The 16,812-nt window shown below is 47.1% G+C and overlaps 1 protein-coding gene across 1 annotated transcript; it reads right to left on the bottom strand.

Annotated features, from left to right (window-relative positions):
• Nucleotides 1–128: 128 nt before the first annotated feature.
• DEGS1 (delta 4-desaturase, sphingolipid 1) lies at nucleotides 129–15,329 on the bottom strand. The gene is made up of 3 exons (XM_073556397.1): nucleotides 15,092–15,329; nucleotides 7,000–7,742; nucleotides 129–2,877 (listed from the first exon to the last, which is right to left on the bottom strand). The coding sequence occupies exons 1-3, from the start codon at nucleotides 15,171–15,173 to the stop codon at nucleotides 2,731–2,733; spliced, it is 972 nt and encodes a 323-aa protein (XP_073412498.1). The 5' UTR covers nucleotides 15,174–15,329; the 3' UTR covers nucleotides 129–2,730.
• Between the last annotated feature and the right edge of the window lie 1,483 nt (nucleotides 15,330–16,812).

The raw sequence follows: 16,812 nt of genomic DNA, 5'->3' as shown, positions 1-16,812 counted from the left end.
AAAGTGTAGCCACGATGGTGATTGGGGCAAATATACATGGGTGTCTAAATCTCTAAACAAAAACAAAAAAAAACACACATTTATGAGCAAATAAAAAGACCGAAAAAAAAAAAAAGTAGGACCCGGCCTTGAATATTTAATACATTTTAATAGGTCAACACATAATTAATAATACTGACAAAAGTTACAAAAAGCAGCTTCATGAAGCGAAACATCGTTTTGGTTTAAAAAGTTGCAGAAAGCAAAAAAAAAAAAAAGTTGAATGAACTTGTGGCCAGGCCCCGTCCAGATCCCGTCTTACCAACGACCCACAGTCCACGCAGGTCGGATTACACAGTGGTCGGGCAACTTGCACATATCCGAGTCCTCGCTGTGGCCCGTGGGTAATGAGGGCATCGGTCAAGGGCTTGCTTCAAGGAGTCAAGGAGGAGTATTTCACTACTGCTCTATGGGAAATGTAATAGTCACGTGTCTGTTATACATACAGAAAAGAAGTGACAAACAGCTGACGAGACTGGAAAAAGTCATAATGAAGGCCTGTATAGATTCTGCACACCGGGTCATTATCTGGACATTCAGCTCAATGCCTAAGAGCTGGTGGTGAAGCCCAGAAAAATGGCTTTTTTTTTGGATGTTTTGGCTGCACACCTGCCTGACCTGGCCTCTGGCCGATTCAAATCTACCCTGATGAATATATGCCATCGTTCCTTCATGTGATGCCACATCAGCTCTTGCGATGTACACAGGATCCTTTGTCCCTCCGCTGGCATGCACGGCTCGTATATCATCAGCTGAGCCGAAGCAGCAGCAATATAGAGTATCAGGGTGAAAAGTGCCATTGTTATCTACAGGAGTGAAGAGGGTGAGGACGGTGGTGGGGGAGGGGGAAAGCTGCTAACCTGCAGTCACAAGTCACTCGTGAAAAGATATTTTGATCTTCCCAGGCCGGGATAATTGCTGAGGGTGGTTGTTCTTCAGGACGCCTAACCTTTAGCACTTGACGCCAATTTCAAGGTTCAAAGTCCTCCAAAGTCCTGCACCCTGTGAAAGTCCCGACTCTGGTTATCGGGTTAATCCAGTGTTGTCGCTTGGAGTCTTGGTTGGCCGTATGGGCTGTCTGTCACCTTCCTGATAAGATAATCGTGCCTGGCAAAGTGAAAGCCACGTGGAGTGTCTCCAGCCAAGGACACGTTAAGCAATACAGGCTCTTTAGTTTTATGATGCAGGCAATGGAAGAGATTTGCTGGCATTTCAGGGCATTCTTAAAAGGTTATTTTTTCAAGGGAGATAGGATTTTCTTATTATGAGCTGGTAAAAACAAAATGCCCTATCGATCTATTTAAAGGGGTTGTCCAGGACCTAGGTGGGGGTTGATGCCCATGATCCCCATGGGACTGCTGTTATCAGTTCCAGAACTGCTCCGTACACAGTGTAGTGGACATTCTCGGTACTTCATCTCAGCTCCTATTGAAGTGAAGGTGATCTGAGCTGCAGTACCAAACAACGGCCACTACATAGTGTGTAGAGCTACGCGTCCTGGCACGGTGTACATCCGGCCATATCAGAAGTCGATGACGGCAAATCATGGAAGTCGTCAGTGTCGGACTCCCTCCAATCTGGTATTGGCGACCCATTGTAAGAATAGGCAATCGGTATATAAGTACCAGACAACCCCTGAGGATTTGGGCACTTGCCAATAGGAACCTCATAAAGGAGAAGGGGGCTCCTCCATGCTTCTCCTATAGCAGGATATAATATAGACTTGCATTACTCTGATGGTCCAGGGTCATAATAGCCGATTGCACACAATATGGCGCTGGTGACAAGTAGTCTGCACGGTCATGTGATGTTGCAGGCTGACACTATATGCACCGAGGCTTCAGGCCGTCTGCAGGGATGCACAGTGCCAGCCTATACATGACCATCTGGACGATATATGGCCGCCGCAGCAGTGTTGGGTTATACCTACAGCATATGGGAATGTTGAATATTTCCTATTAGAAGCTCCTTTCTGTTTCTGCAGCTACACACATGGATTACCATCTAGTACTAGTCCTATACAGTCACTGACATTGGGGGGGGGTATAGCGTGAGGGGCTGGAGGCAGCCACCACGATGGGATGTGACAAATGGAAGCTACGTGGGGCAGCGTTAGTGCAATCTGACGCGTTTGCCGTTAGCGGAGCCTCAATCACGATTAGTGCTCCTTTAGATCAGACCTCTGTATTTCACACTGTGTACAGACCACAACGATGGTCCGGCCGGGGGTCTCCTGGCCTGAATAACCTCATGTTGGGCTACTCTGTTCAGGAGATCCGCTGTCGGTCATAGCCTTGTGGTCCGTACATTGGCAGTGAAACATGACAGCCTGGACCCGGCCTTACTGGGACATTTCTAGAAGATGAGCAGCCGCTGATCAAAACGCAGTGACCCGACAGAGGCACAACTTATTCTGACTAGTGCACAATACGGCCCGCCATCGGCACCACCGGCCGTCATCCAGGAAGGCTGCCATGATTATGCTTTAACTCTGACAACCAAAGCCTAGACTACAAAAAAAAAATAAATATATATTTCTATCTCTGATCGCTCTTAAATTAGAAGCACTTGGGAGTGTAAAAACGTGGGGGTCTGGTGTTATACTTTGGGGGTCCATAGTCCCAAGACTGAAGTGCATGAGAAACCCCTCCACCCGTGGGCCAAAAGTGCGTGTCCTAGAGGCGCCAGGAGTTATTCCTGATTTATCTCTCCTTTCAGTTCCCTCTTCACACGGGAATATGGGCTGAGGGTGTCATCCATGATGAAGTCATACAGCACCTTCACCCAGGAGGTGTACTGCGGCAGCGGGTCGTAGTACTCGGCCGCTATCTTCCGCACCTAAGAAAGAAACAGAAGAATTGAGATGGCTGTATATCAATTGATCTTCACATAAGCAGCTCTCCAACATACTATTGTAGATCCTCCGCTGTCAGTGAATGCAAAAATCTGTTAAACCAGTTGCCATTGTGGCTATTTGGAAATGTAGTGCTGTTCATCTACTCTGACTGCTGGCAAATTACTGGGTGAAAAGGGGGAGCGTAAGAAAATCATTTATACCTAGATAAGGCTGCACTTGTCATTCCCATTAAAGAGATTATCCTGCGCCTGTCACTTTTGCATTGGGAGGGGAGAGGCGCTCGTTTGGTTGTGTCATTTGCTGGCATCATGCAGCTGGGTCTCCCTGGCGATCACTGGTTTCAGAGAAGGAGGCACTGTCAGTGTTTCCTATTACTATACAGAGACCTTGTTCGGTAATATATATATATAGCAGAGATGGTGATAAACCGTAAACCGCCCGTGCCTTCTCTATAAGGAGCCGTGTCTGAAGGCCAACTCCCGCGTTTGCGTACAGTTGCTATTAGTGATGAGCGAATGGGCTTGGATAACGTTATCTGAGCATGCTCGGGTGTTAGCCAGTGTCTTCACCGTGCTCAAATAATATGTTTGAGTCCCCACAGCTGCATGATTCACGGCTGTTAGACAACCACAACACATTTGTTATGTGCCTATTTGCTAGGCAATTCCAGCATGTGTTGCGGCTGTCTATAGCAACGAGACATGCAGCCGTGGGGACTCTAACATAGTCGAGAACACCCAAGATACTCTGATAACACATCAGAGCACTTTCGCTGATCACTAATAGCAACTACACGCAATCACAGGAGTTGGCTGTCAGACAACTCCTTATAGAGAAGGCACAGGTGGTTTATTACCATCTCTGCCTTTTCCATCACTATACACATGCACACACACAATCACTGAACAAGGTCTGTGTGTACAGTAATAGAAAGCACCGACAGTGCCTCCTTCTCCAAACCCAGTGACCATTGGGGAGACCCAGTCAGCGCTGCTATGCAGGGAGGAGGCCGAATTTGATCTATAACTGAGGCTGGTATAATAGATATATCAGGAAATCAGATTAAAAACAAATATTTAAATGCCTCAAAGGACTTAAAAGATAGCAGGGGAGAAAAAAAAAAAAAAAAAAAACCACGCTGCTAATAGTTTCATCCCTGTAGATAAAAAAAAAGCCAAAATACAAAAATAATTAGGCAAAGGGTAACATTTTGAAATGTATTTTGATGGTTGTCTAGGCAATGGCAGTCATCATATACAAGCATTGGGTGGGACGCTGTATCCTGGCTGAGGGACAAACATGAAGCTGCAAAGTCCTATAAAATAGATGAAAAGGAAAAGCCATGGGTGGAAACGCGTCCAGGTGCTGAGCATAGAGAGGACTTTTCCATAGGATTCTCCAAGAACACAAACTAAAAGTTAGAAGTAAAGAAAACCTAAGAAGGGACACTCCATGCATGACACCTACACAGGGGTGCCCGGTGGAGAAAAGAGGGGGAAGTGACACCACAAACACCAAACAGGAGGAGCATCTGTTCCTTGCCATTAGTGAGTGATCAGAGTTTCTCATGCTCTTTGAAGATCTCTGTTCACAGACCATAAATAGGAACCTTCATTACTTCAAAATTATGAGAATTATACAAGCTCCAACTCTGGCTCCGATCTCTCCCAAATTGGGAGGCGATTGGCGCCAATGATGTAGCATCTTCACATTCCTACCAAAACTTGCTCCTGCCAGGTATTTGTAGAGGAGAGGTCACTGGTGCCGCTGACCTCTTCATGTGAAAGTCAATAACATTATAGAACCCCTTTAAAGAGGATCTTTCACCAAATCTCTCAAGTTGAACGGGACACGATCGAATAGCGGTTGCAGAGCAGAATAAAAGGTTTTTTTCCCCTTTTAATTTCATTTCTCCGTTGCAGAAATATCAAAATATTTGACACATCATGAGTTAACACCACTTGGGACTTTATGAAAAAGTTATCAGATAGTTTTCACTAGGGGTGTGTCCTCCTCCCCCCCCCCCTTGTATAATGCTAGCCAATCATAAGCAAGCAGCAACACAGCAAAAAGGGAACACGCCCCCAGCGTAGATTACAGTAGGGTTTCTTAGTGTGCAAGATATGACAGTCACACCCCGATCTCCTGATCTAACCTCTGCCCATGATTAGAAAGATGACTAACACCTTTCAGATAAAGAGCAGTCAGTGTGGGGGGAGGGGCGGTACAGCAGAGTTTAGCTGTGTCACCTTACAAACCCTTCTATCAGCTCTCCTCCTCCTTTAGCTCTGCTGTACTGCCCCTTTCTTCACACTATCTGCCAGAAATGTGTCAGTAATCACACCAATGTTCTGCTATTCTCACAGCATGCCATCACTCTGCAGTGAGAATATAACAGAACCTCATTGCATCTCACACAGGAGTAGCCCAGAACAGGCAGGTTTTGCCTGTGTGAGACATAATGACAACTTGATCCCACTGCAGAGCAAGTACAAGTTGCTAGAGCACAACATAGAAATAAAAAAACTGACTGGCACATCCAAGCTAGTGTGAATAGGTGCTAACTTAGGAGCAGTTACCTCCATGTATAATCTGCAAAAAAGTTGCACTCTATGGTGCTAAAGTATGTCAATGTGAAATATATGAAATCTGAATAGCTATACAGCTCCTGAATACTAGAAAAAAATGAGATGGTTGGTTGATGGGTAGACATAACTTGGCCAAATTGTGTGTAAAGCGTCTCATTTTTTCCTCTAGTATTCAGAAGCCGTATAGCTATTCATATTTCACATTGGAATGCTTTAGCACAATAGAATGCAACTTTTTTGTATAGTATGCTAGAGCAGAACAGACATAAGGTGATTACATTTCTCAAGCAGAAAAACCCGCAATAAGCTACAGTGGGGGAGGGTTCTCTCTCTAGTATGTTGCTGCCTGTTTATGATTGGTCAGCATCATGTAGGAGGAAGAAGTACACGTCCCCAGTGAGATCTGTTTGATTTTTAAAGCCTGAGTGGGTCTTAACTCATCAGAAGCCAAATAGTTTGATTGCTAATGTCTCTCAAACAGACAAAAAAAAATTTATATATTTATATATATATATATATATATATATATATATATATATATATATATATATATATATATATATATATATATACACACACACACACACACATATATATACACACACACACACACACACACACTTTTCTTTTTTTAAAGCAAAATTTAAGGTAGCCCAGTCCCTATATATAACTACAGGGACTGCGCTGGCTTAAATTCTCTTCTTTTCTGACATCTCAGGGGTGTAATCTTTTTCCACTGTGTTGCTGCCTGCTTCTGATTGGTCAGCATCATACAGAGAGAAAGAAGTAAACACCCCTAGTGAAAACTATCTGATCTCTTTTGTTAAATTCGAGTGTTATCAGATGGTCTTCACTAGGGGTGTTTCCTTCTTTCCCCTTTATGATGCGGACCAATCATAAGCAGGAAGTAACAGTACAAAACACGACCCTGAAAATGACAAAAAAAAAAAAAAAACAGTTAAGGAAATGTAAAGGTTGCCCAATCCCTATAGCCAAACCATATCTATATATCACACACACACACACACACTTAACATGAAGGGGGAATGATCTGCTGCCAGATATTTGTGATGGCTCATGCGTGGGAAGAAAGGATCAGACATGTTGAAATTTAATATGCCAGATCCCGTTCTCCTTATCTAAAATATGAAATGGTCCGTCCGTTATTCTAGTGTGTGTGGGATTGGAAAATGTTTCAGTATAGAAGAGACATGCTGCAGAGGAAGAAGAAAAAAAAAAAAAAAATACATGGAGCAGACTGCCGCCCTTACAAAAATAGTTGTATTTGACCCCCTACGTTTCTTCTACTCAAACATCTGTAAAAAAATGACCAAAAATCCATTTTATACCCAAATTTGCTTTTTGCATTTTCATGATCTGTCGGCAAGATCTCTGTAAATGTAAATGCAATTATATATGAAAAAAAATAAAAAAGACAAAATCTGCATCATTATAAGGTGCATTACAGTATATCTAATACATCTACAGCTGCGGGTAGGGAATGGATTTGCTTACCAGAGGCAGGCTCTTGCCGGGAACACTTGGGAAGTCGTGATGCTCGTTGTGGTAGCCGACATTAAAGGTCAGGTAGTTTAGTGGCCCGTAGTAGGAGTAGGTCTCGTGTCCCTTTAGGAACATGTAATGTTCAGCTATAAAGTGCCCGGATATTGGATGAAGTCCGAGGCCAAGAATGGATCCCACCAGCATGTAAACCACAGACTTCACACCCAGGAAATAGTAAACCAAGGCGTCAAAGGAAAACTGCACTGCCAGATTGATAATTTCCAGTCTGGAGACGGGTTTGGGGTTGATACAGACAGGCCGAATGGTGTAGAAAAGCGGCTGTAGGATGATCCACACGAGCTTCCTCAGGGGAGTGCAAAAAAACCAACCCTCGAAATCGGTGGGAATATCCACGTCGATGCCATCCCCACCCAAGTAGCGATGGTGGTCCATGTGGTACCTCTTGAAGGAGATGGAGTATGGGAGACCAAGAGGCAAATTGGCAAACATCCCAAAACAACGGTTCCACAAAGCCTTACAGTTCCCAAAGGCGCAATTGTGAGAGATCTCATGGATGGCCAGGGTCATGGAATGGCTGATGCAACTTCCAAACACGTAAGTCCAGAACATGAGCCACTTCCACTCCAGGTCCTTCACCAGGTAAAAGGCCAGAAACTGGGTGACAACCATCAACGTGACGATCCAGATCAGGTTAGAATCGGGTTTCATCAGCCTCTTTATCTCCGGATACTTAGCTGGGGAGAAGAAGGGCAGACATATTAGAAGAGGGCACCTTGGTGTAGACCTGGACCATTCCTATAGTCTCATGTCCTACCCCGGTGAGGTGACAGAGCAGTGAATACCAATGTCTGCCTCTCCAGCTGTTTCAAAACTACAACTCCCAGCAGCTGGTGTGAAGGAAAGCTGGGAGTTGTAGGTTTACATTAGATGGAAAACCACACAGGGCAGACCACTACAAAACAAACTGATGGGGACCTAAGAACTGGCCCAAATCTGATCACCTCTAGTGAACAGCAGGGTGACACTGACCACGAACAGCCCAGAGCCGCAATATGGCAGAATCCCTGCATACACAAACATAACGAGCGAGCGTTACAGGAGGTAGGAGACACGTGCACGCTGCCAACAGTCTTATCTCTGCTGAGTGACACGTACGACACATACACAAGGTGGACGAGGCCATAAAGATATAGACAGCAGTGCAGAGGATTACAGCACTCTGCCCATACTCTGGCAGGTCATTCACAGAATCTAGTAGCTTTAAATTCCCTGCTGCACATTTACCCCTCATCCCCCGATTTTCCACAAGCTCGTGGTCTCCAGTAACACCAGAGGCAGTAGAGCACAGAAACGGACTAAAAGCGCAAATATCAGCTTTTGTCCCCAAAAACGTTTTACAAATTAGTAACTTCCTGAACTATGGTACTCTCAACTTTCATGCTTGCAGCAAGTTGTATGGGTGTGGTAGGGGGCGTATAGTAAGACCCCCAGATACAGGGCAAGTCTCCCAGCTGTGGAATGGGGTGAGCGGTAATTGGTGGCTGGGTCTATTTTCCGCAGCCTCTGATCTCCTGTGTACACAGAGAACCTCGATGGCTATTTCAGTCCCAATGCAAATTCCAGCAGCACAAAAGCTGAAGTGTAAGAAAAGCCAGAACATCTGCCGCAGTCTGAATATATCCATGTATCCATGGACCCAGAGACCACAGCCGTCATCAGGGGCGGCCGATCCTCCCATTCACCTCCTCCCTCATATCCAGGGAATTCACAGGAAGCCACAAGAGATCCATTAGGGAAAATATGGCAGATGACATTCACATTATACCATCATTATCACTGGTGCAAAGAATAATGAAGAGCAATGAGACGGCTCACACCATACAGTGTACATGGGTAGGGGCTAGAGGTGTAAGGAAAGGGACAGGAAGCAGCAGCGCCTCCGCTGGGCAGAAGGAAGCAGCGCCACCTGCACCCCTCCAGCAGAAGCGGGAAAGCCAGAGCGGGGCACGAGGAAGCGGCGCCCCGTACTGCCCCTCCAGCTGGAGTGGGACAGAAGGAAGCAAAGCCCTGTGCACCCCTCCAGTAGGAGTGGGCAGGAAGAAGCCGTTCCCCCTGCACCCCTCCAGCATTCAGTAGGAGTGGGCCAAAAGGAAGCAGCGCCCCGCCAGGCAGGAGGAAGCAGCGCCCCGTGGGCAGGAAGAAACAGTGCCCCCTGGCTGCACCCCTCTAACAGCTTTCGCCCCAAAACAGGTCTATCGGTGGTGGCTAGTTTCCAAGGCAAAGATCATGGGCTTACAAGCTCTCTTTTATAGAACTTGTAAGTGCTGCTCTGAAGCTGGCAAGATTACTGGATCCAGCCGGTCTCCGTGTCACTGCACCACTCTGATGCCAAAGAGGAAATGCTGTCTCTGCTTGCAGCATCAGAGCGTGCAGAGATTAGGCCAGAGACACAATCATGCTACCGAAATGAACTGAAAGTCATCGGTTGCACCCGCCTCAAGGAAAACAAGAACCCAGAAGAGCGGTGCGCTCCCAAGTATCGGATCCTAAGACAATCCCTTTAATCTACATTATGTAGGTAGGCATTTGGCAACTTCAATATGGTAGACTCAGGTGGCATCCAGCACCCATAGGACAGTATATTAAGGAAAATGTGTACCATGTGCATAGAATAGTGAAGTCACCAAACTATCCTATGCTCGGGGCCAAATATGCTACAATAACAGTGACACTGATCTGCTACGAGCGCCTGTTCTATAAAAGGTCATTCCCTTCATGTTCATTCCCATCCTCATTGTAAATGCCCTGTACATAGATGGCTGAAACAGAGTGCCATCTTTCCCGACCCCCCCCGGAGAGAAAGATAATGAAGCAGTTAAAATCCAAGTGCCCAATCCATATCTGTCCTGACATTTTCCAACAGGGGACAATTGGTAAGTCCCCCATACTGACTGCCAGCGGGTCCTGTTATGACCACATTTAGAATTACAGCAGGTGTCCTCTCTATGGACCGTCCTGACTTATGAGGTAGGTGAGGACAGAAGGAGACACGGGAACATTCTCTGAGGGCAGTAATGGTGGGAGACATGTGCCATTACCGCATATATACCCTTCTAGTGCTAATACTGCGTAGCTGTGATCCTCGTATAACCCAACTCGCGCTACCGACAAGAAACCACATATCGGCCAGTAGTTAGTCAGCAGTAAACACTTATCGTTCAAGAAGCACAGAAACCATCATAAGACATGGTGGAAGACGAGCAAAGTGCGACCACATGGTGGAAGAGAAGTGAGATGTGCACAGCGTGATGACCCTGACTCATTACCGGGCAGGAAGGAAGTGAAGCAAAGGGCAGAGATCGAATGGAGAGAAAGCTGCCACATCCACACTAACAGGAACCATCACATCAATCCAATCTATTGTTCTCCGTTATCAGCAATGTCAGGCTTTGGGAAGGGAAGGCTATGACTAAAAGATTTCAGTGGGAAGAGTGACAGGACTGAAAACCTCATGTGACCTGCTCTGTTTATAAGAGGGGCTGTAACAAATAAAACACATGGCTGCTCCTAAAGAGAACAGTAATGTTTTCTTTACTGCTGGACGACCCTTTATATTTAGTCCACAAGAGTAATGTCAGGGACGTGCCTCCATGCATTACCAAATGGGACTGTTGGAAATAACAGTACAGTTGGGGGTCCAGCAATCAGACCCTCAAGAATCAAAAAGGATAGGTGAACCTGCACTGCTGTACTCAACCCTACAAAGGGTTAAAACCAAGGGTAGACGAGTCAAATGGCAAAGCTGCCTAGTTACACAGTAATGTGCCAGGGGAAAAGCTTTACTCAGCGACTATCTGCTCACCTGGGGGAAGAATGTGAGCGCACGCCAGTGGAGACTTGTTGTGTCAGCCGTCCACAGTGTGTCACTGCTAGGAAGTCATTCTCCTCCAACTGCAGATACAGTTCCCTGGGGCGAGAGATATTCTGAGCCAAGCGATGGATGCAAGAGGCGATGCAGCAGCACAGATGCCATATGGTGACTTCAGGGCAAAAAAAAAAAAATGAAGCCATCGAGGGTAAACTCAACACGTGGACAGAACCTGGGCGTGGGGCTTAATACTAAATCTACGTGACGTGCCACCATCCTCCAGAGCTTTCCTGCTGTAATTATCGCACACAGCGGCTGCGGATCATCATCAGCAGACATCCAGAGACACCTTATATTCAGATCTCACAACCAAAGAATCAGTCCTTAGAGGGATCTCCCGAATAAACCGCTTCCACCAGAGCTGCGTACATTATAAGTAGCACATGAAGAATCCCCTGCACTCAGTGTAAGAGACTCACGTGTCCACTTGGTGTATTTGGATCATTGGTCAATCCTCGTCGTCAGCTGACGGCGCATGCGCGGAGTCCGTGCCCTTCCTTGGGGCAAAGCAATTAATTTTGGTCAGATCCGACTTGAACACAAAAGTGAACGTGAAACTGGGGCATTTCACACGGGGTCATCACTCTGCCACGCGACCTGAGAGTGACATTGCAGATGTCATTCGTGTCAATCAACTGAAAAGGGCCGAGCTCAGCAAAAACGATCAGACCACGAATGACCCGAGTACGGACCGCCTCCGCCACACCGGACGCGGACGTCTAAGAGGCTCTTACGTTTGGGACAGGAGACCTGCGGCCGGTCTGGAGATCAGTCAGCACTGCGGACACTCGAGCCGTTATTTGTGTAGGACAAGGACATTTCTCTTAAAGGGCTTTTTGTACGGTTTTCTGTAAATGATGGAGGCAACTTTAGGCCGGTTTCACATTTGCGCTTTATAGCGCAGCGACGGCCTGCGCACGGCCGCCGCTAAGCCCTGCCCGCCCCTTCCTGTCATCGCTGCCTGCTAGCGCACATGGACGCTTGCGATCTGCGCACCCTATCTTTAGCATAGGGTGCGCAGATCGTGCACGGCAAAATCCTGCTAGTGCACGGCCAGCGCACGATCTGCGCACCCTATGCTAAAGATAGGGTGCGCAGATCGCAAGCGTCCATGTGCGCTAGGAGGCAGCGATGACAGGAAGGGGCGGGCAGGGCTTAGCGGCGCCCGTGCGCAGGCCGTCGCTGCGCTATAAAGTGCAAATGTGAAACCGGCCTTAGAGAGTGTTCTTTTCAGGAGGCAAACAGCGGCAGGAACAATCACATGGGGACAGGTTACACTGAGCAGTACAGATACATTGTGTGACTGATACATTGTATAAATGTCCTAGCACTAAAGTATCGGTGCTGCTGGCGCCGCTCCAGGTCCATGGATAGCAAGAAATATCCTGACATCTGGAGCACCGCCTGCAACAAAGACCTTGATTTCTTTCCAATTATTTTCTCCCAGGGCCCGAAGGCCAATCGGTGCCAAGGAGAAGGAGGGAGCAGTCCAGTCCCCCTGATGATCACTTGCTATCAGGAGCGCTGTACCTGACAGTACCACTTATAAAAAAAAAAAAAATATGGGTTATACCTTCTCCTGGCTTCACACCAGGCAGCGGCTGATTCTTTCACATCTTCATGTCTTTTGCTCGAACAAATTTAAAAGAGGTAACCCAAATTGATCACCCATCCACAGAAGTAAGGGGGGTCCGACCGCGGAGAAAATGTGTGTAGATGGGTAGGTAGCTGGCTTAGTGATCGAAAACAGAGTGGTTATTAATGGGGCATCCTCAGATTGGGCCAGGGTTACTAGTGGGGTACCACAGGGGTCTGTATTGGGCCCCCTATTTAATATATTTATTAATGATCTAGTGGATGGCTTACACAGTAAAATATCAGTATTTGCAGATGATACCAAACTATGTGAGGTAGTTACCACAAAGGAGGACAGTTTGCAACTACAGACAGATTTGAGTAAATTGGAGAATTGGGCTGAAAAATGGCAAGTGAGGTTTAACACAGATAAGTGTAAGGTTATGCACATGGGAAGGAGAAACAGATGCTACAATTACTTACTAAATGGGAAACTGCTGGGGAAATCAGACATGGAAAAAGACATGGGCATCTTAGTCAATAAGAAGCTAAATTGGAGTGCCCAGTGTCAAGCAGCTGCCACCAAAGCAAATAGGGTCATGGGATGCATTAAGGCCCCGTCTCACTAAGCAATCTCGGTAGCGAGATCGCTGCTGAGTCACAACTTTTGTGACGTAACAGCGATCTCACCAGCGAGATTGCTGTGTGTGACAGCGATCAGCGAGCGGCCCCCCTGCCGGTATCGCTGATCGCTGCAAGAAATCTCTGGACATTTCTTTGGTCGCTGGTCTCCCGCTGGCCAGCACACATCGCTGTGTGACAGCGGGAGACCAGCGATCAGGTGTAAAAAATAATAAAAAAAATAAAAAATATAGTTATTCTCACCTTCCGATGTCCCGCGCAGTCTTCCGGCCTCTCTCCACGCTCCGGTCCCAGTGATCCTTTGCACGAATGACCGCGAGACTTTGTTATCCCGCGAGACCGTGACATCTCGCGGTCATTCATGTAAAGGATCACTGGGACCGGAGCGTGGAGAGAGGACGGAAGACTGCGCGGGACATCGGATGGTGAGAATAACTATATTTTTTATTTTGATTCTATTTTTTACAGGATGGCCAGCGATGCCGGGCGCTCGGCATTGCTGTGCTGATCGCTGGTGAAGCTGTCTGTGTGACAGCTCACCAGCGATCACATAGCGACTTACTAGCGATCCTGACACCTTGATATCGGTGTCGGGATCGCTGGTAAGTCGCTTAGTGAGACGGGCCTTTAGAAGAGGTCTGGGGACACGAGATGAAAACATTCTCCCTCTGTACAAATCACTCGTCAGACCACACTTGGAGGATTGTGTGCAATTTTGGACGCCGGTGCTCAAGAAAGATTTTACTGAACTTGAAAGGGTTCAAAGGCGGCTACTAAAATGATAAATGGAGTTGGTTCACTACAATACCCAGAAAGGTTATCAAAATTAGGTCTATTTACTCTAGAAACAGAGAAGACTTAAGGGAGACTTAATATATATGTACAAGTACGGTATATCAGAGGGCAATACAGAGATCTCTCCAATTAACTGTTTGCACCAAGGATGGTGACAAGAACAAGGGGGCATTCTCTTCGTTTGGAGGAAAGACAATTTCTGCACCAGCATAGAAGAGGGTTCTTCACGGTAAGAGCAGTGAGGCTCTGGAATTCTCTTCCTGAGGAAGTGGTGATGGCCAACTCACTGAATGAATGTAAGAAAGGAATGGATGCTTTTCTTGTGAGTAACAGTATAGAAGGTTACGAATAACAGAATATTATAGGTAGATGGGTGACCCAGCTTAGGGAAAGGAACTTTTTTCCCTATGGAGAAAATTGGCTTCTACTCTGTGGGTTTTTTGCCTTCCCCAGGATCAACAATGCAGAACAGCTGCACTAAAAATAGGCTGAACTAGATGGACATAAGGTCTTCAGCCTTCAAAACTATGTTACTATGTTATGCTACTAGTTCCCAAACCCTCCCCTGCTCAATTCACTTCTACAGGACTGATGTCTCCAACATCCTTCAGACCCATAGAAGTGATTGGGCCTTTGGTCAAACACGACGGCTCCAGTCACACATAGGAATCCCATTCTCGGGGGTCGGAGGGACCTCCGCCATGATATGCTTAGACCACTCATCACACCGTGCATTAATAGTGTAAATAACAACCTTATGGCCTTTAAAATTTTCCAAAAACCACCGCTCCTGCCGGACAGGACACGCTGGGAGTAGTGGTTCTACCAACAGCTGCTGAGCCACAGCATGGAGAAGACCAGAGGTGATGGCAACCAATCAAATCGCAGCTTATAACCACTAAGATAAAAGCAGACATCTGATTGGTGGCTTAACAGGCTGACAGAACTAGAACATTTCACAGCATCCAATCAGATTGCAGTTTACAGTCACTCCAAAAAATGGAACCAGAATTCTGATTGGTTGTAACGGGAAAACAGCCGCTAATAGTAAAGCCTGGAAGTAACGGCTAGAAGTGGAAGGAGGCGCCATAGCGGAAAGCCAGACACCGGCACATGTGAGGCAGCAGGGGGGACTCCACTCACCCAGGATCTCCTTCCGGCGGTCAGCGTGCGGCTGGTCGGTGTACACCCACTCGAAGTCCTCCCGGGCCACCTTATTCCCCATGGCTGCGGTGTGAGTGCTGTCCTGAGCCGAGAACACCGCGCTCCCTGCCCACCTCCGCTACAGCCCGGACTGACACGCCCACACTGACACATAGGCCGGCAAATCGACGCCACGCCCAGGCTGTGACGCAGCACGGAAACGGGGCGGAGTTATATCAAACCACGCCCACTTATATAAGGCTAGCTAGAAGGATCGTACCAAATACATAACATGCAGTACGGGGGGGGGTGCTCCCCTCTGGAAGACAAGGGTGAACCCGAGGAAGAAGCGCAATGATTATCCAATCAGGGAGAGGAAAGTAGGACCGAAGCCACGCCCATTATCCATATACGGGCACTCTACACTACAGCGCCAATTACTACCACACTGGCTGCATCTAACGGTCCAGGGTGTGGCCGTGCGTGTAATAGCCCGTATAGGGGGAGGGGATCACGTGACATGCTGTCTACAATGGAAAACTACATTGGTTACCCGTAGCAACCAATCACTGCGCAGCTTTCATTTTTTCCAGAGCAGTTTGGAAAATGAAAGCTGCGCTGTGATTGGTTACTACCGGGCAACAAAAAAAGAAAACTCTTTAGTAACCTTTCTGGGCCGCCATGATTAACCATTGTGAAGCGCTCTGCTCGCTGCCGGTGATTGGGAACCTCGTATTGTTGATGGTGCTCTTTTTTTTCATCATCCGTCCTGCCCACAACCCTCCCGCTAGGCTACTTTCACACTTGCGCATGCGTTTTTTTCCCTATAGTTAACATGGGTGCGCATAGTCATCCGTTTGTACACGTTTGTATGCGCATGCGTTTTTTCATAGTGTGCGCCCGGGCGCAAAAAAATCCATCCTGTTGCATTTTTAGTGCGCCCAACGTGTCTCAAAAAAACGCATGCGCACGCTATGTGCACAAAATTCACCCAAAAACACATTATAGGCTATGGGAGCGCTGACGTGAGCATGGTCATGCGCACGTCAGCGCAAAAAAAACGCAAGTGTGAAAGTAGCCTAAGGCCGCGTTCACACAGAGCCACGGTTTTCGGGATCAGTGGGGGGGGGGGGGAGTTGAAGCGATCGGGGAGTTATTCCCCATCTCATGGATAGGGGGCGATAGCGTTCATACTGGAGAATATCCCTTTAAGTCATCTTTTTTAACGGATGGAAATGATTTTTCTGTAAACTGCGCCGGCAGCCTCAGATCACCGCCGGCCGTTTCCTCAGGAAGGGTCGATGTATTTTGTATGGTAACCTCTGTACGTCGTCTCCACGCGCGTCTCCCGCCACCTGCTGACACAAGTCAACAAACAGCGAGAGGAAAGAGGCCGCCGCGTCCAATCTGATACGACGCCGAGCGGCGGAAAGTCATTGGAAGGATTGTTCTCTGCAGTTTACATAAATACATGCAGCTGGGCGGCTGTGTGTATAAGGGAAAGGGTTAATGCGGGGACAGTCCTTCCCCACCTTGGGATTTTCCATTTTTCGCTCCCCTTCTTCGCAGAGCCATAACTCTTTTGTTTTTCCTGTCAATATGGCCATGTGAGGGCTCGTTTTCTGCGGGTCGAGTTGTACTTTTGAACAACATCATTGATTTTACTATATTATGTACTGGAAAACGGGGAAAAAAATTTCCAAGTACGGCAAAATTGCAAA

This window comes from Dendrobates tinctorius, unplaced genomic scaffold, assembly GCF_039654945.1.
Source record: "Dendrobates tinctorius isolate UK_male_01 unplaced genomic scaffold, ASM3965494v1 ptg000232l, whole genome shotgun sequence".
NCBI lineage: Eukaryota > Metazoa > Chordata > Amphibia > Anura > Dendrobatidae > Dendrobates > Dendrobates tinctorius.
The sequence above is the reverse complement of the archived record's forward strand: the minus strand, read 5'-3'. Positions and strand labels throughout refer to the sequence as shown.

What these genes read in the sequence shown, in the direction of transcription:
- DEGS1 (XM_073556397.1), bottom strand. Translation starts at nt 15,173, where the DNA reads ATGGGGAATAAGGTGGCCCGGGAGGACTTCGAGTGGGTGTACACCGAC. An exon ending in CCGCCGGAAGGAGATCCTGG is followed by an intron (nt 7,743 to 15,091) that starts GTGAGTGGAGTC and finishes TCTTCTCCCCAG; the next exon opens with CTAAGTATCCGGAGATAAAG. An exon ending in CCGGCAAGAGCCTGCCTCTG is followed by an intron (nt 2,878 to 6,999) that starts GTAAGCAAATCC and finishes TTTCTTTCTTAG; the next exon opens with GTGCGGAAGATAGCGGCCGA.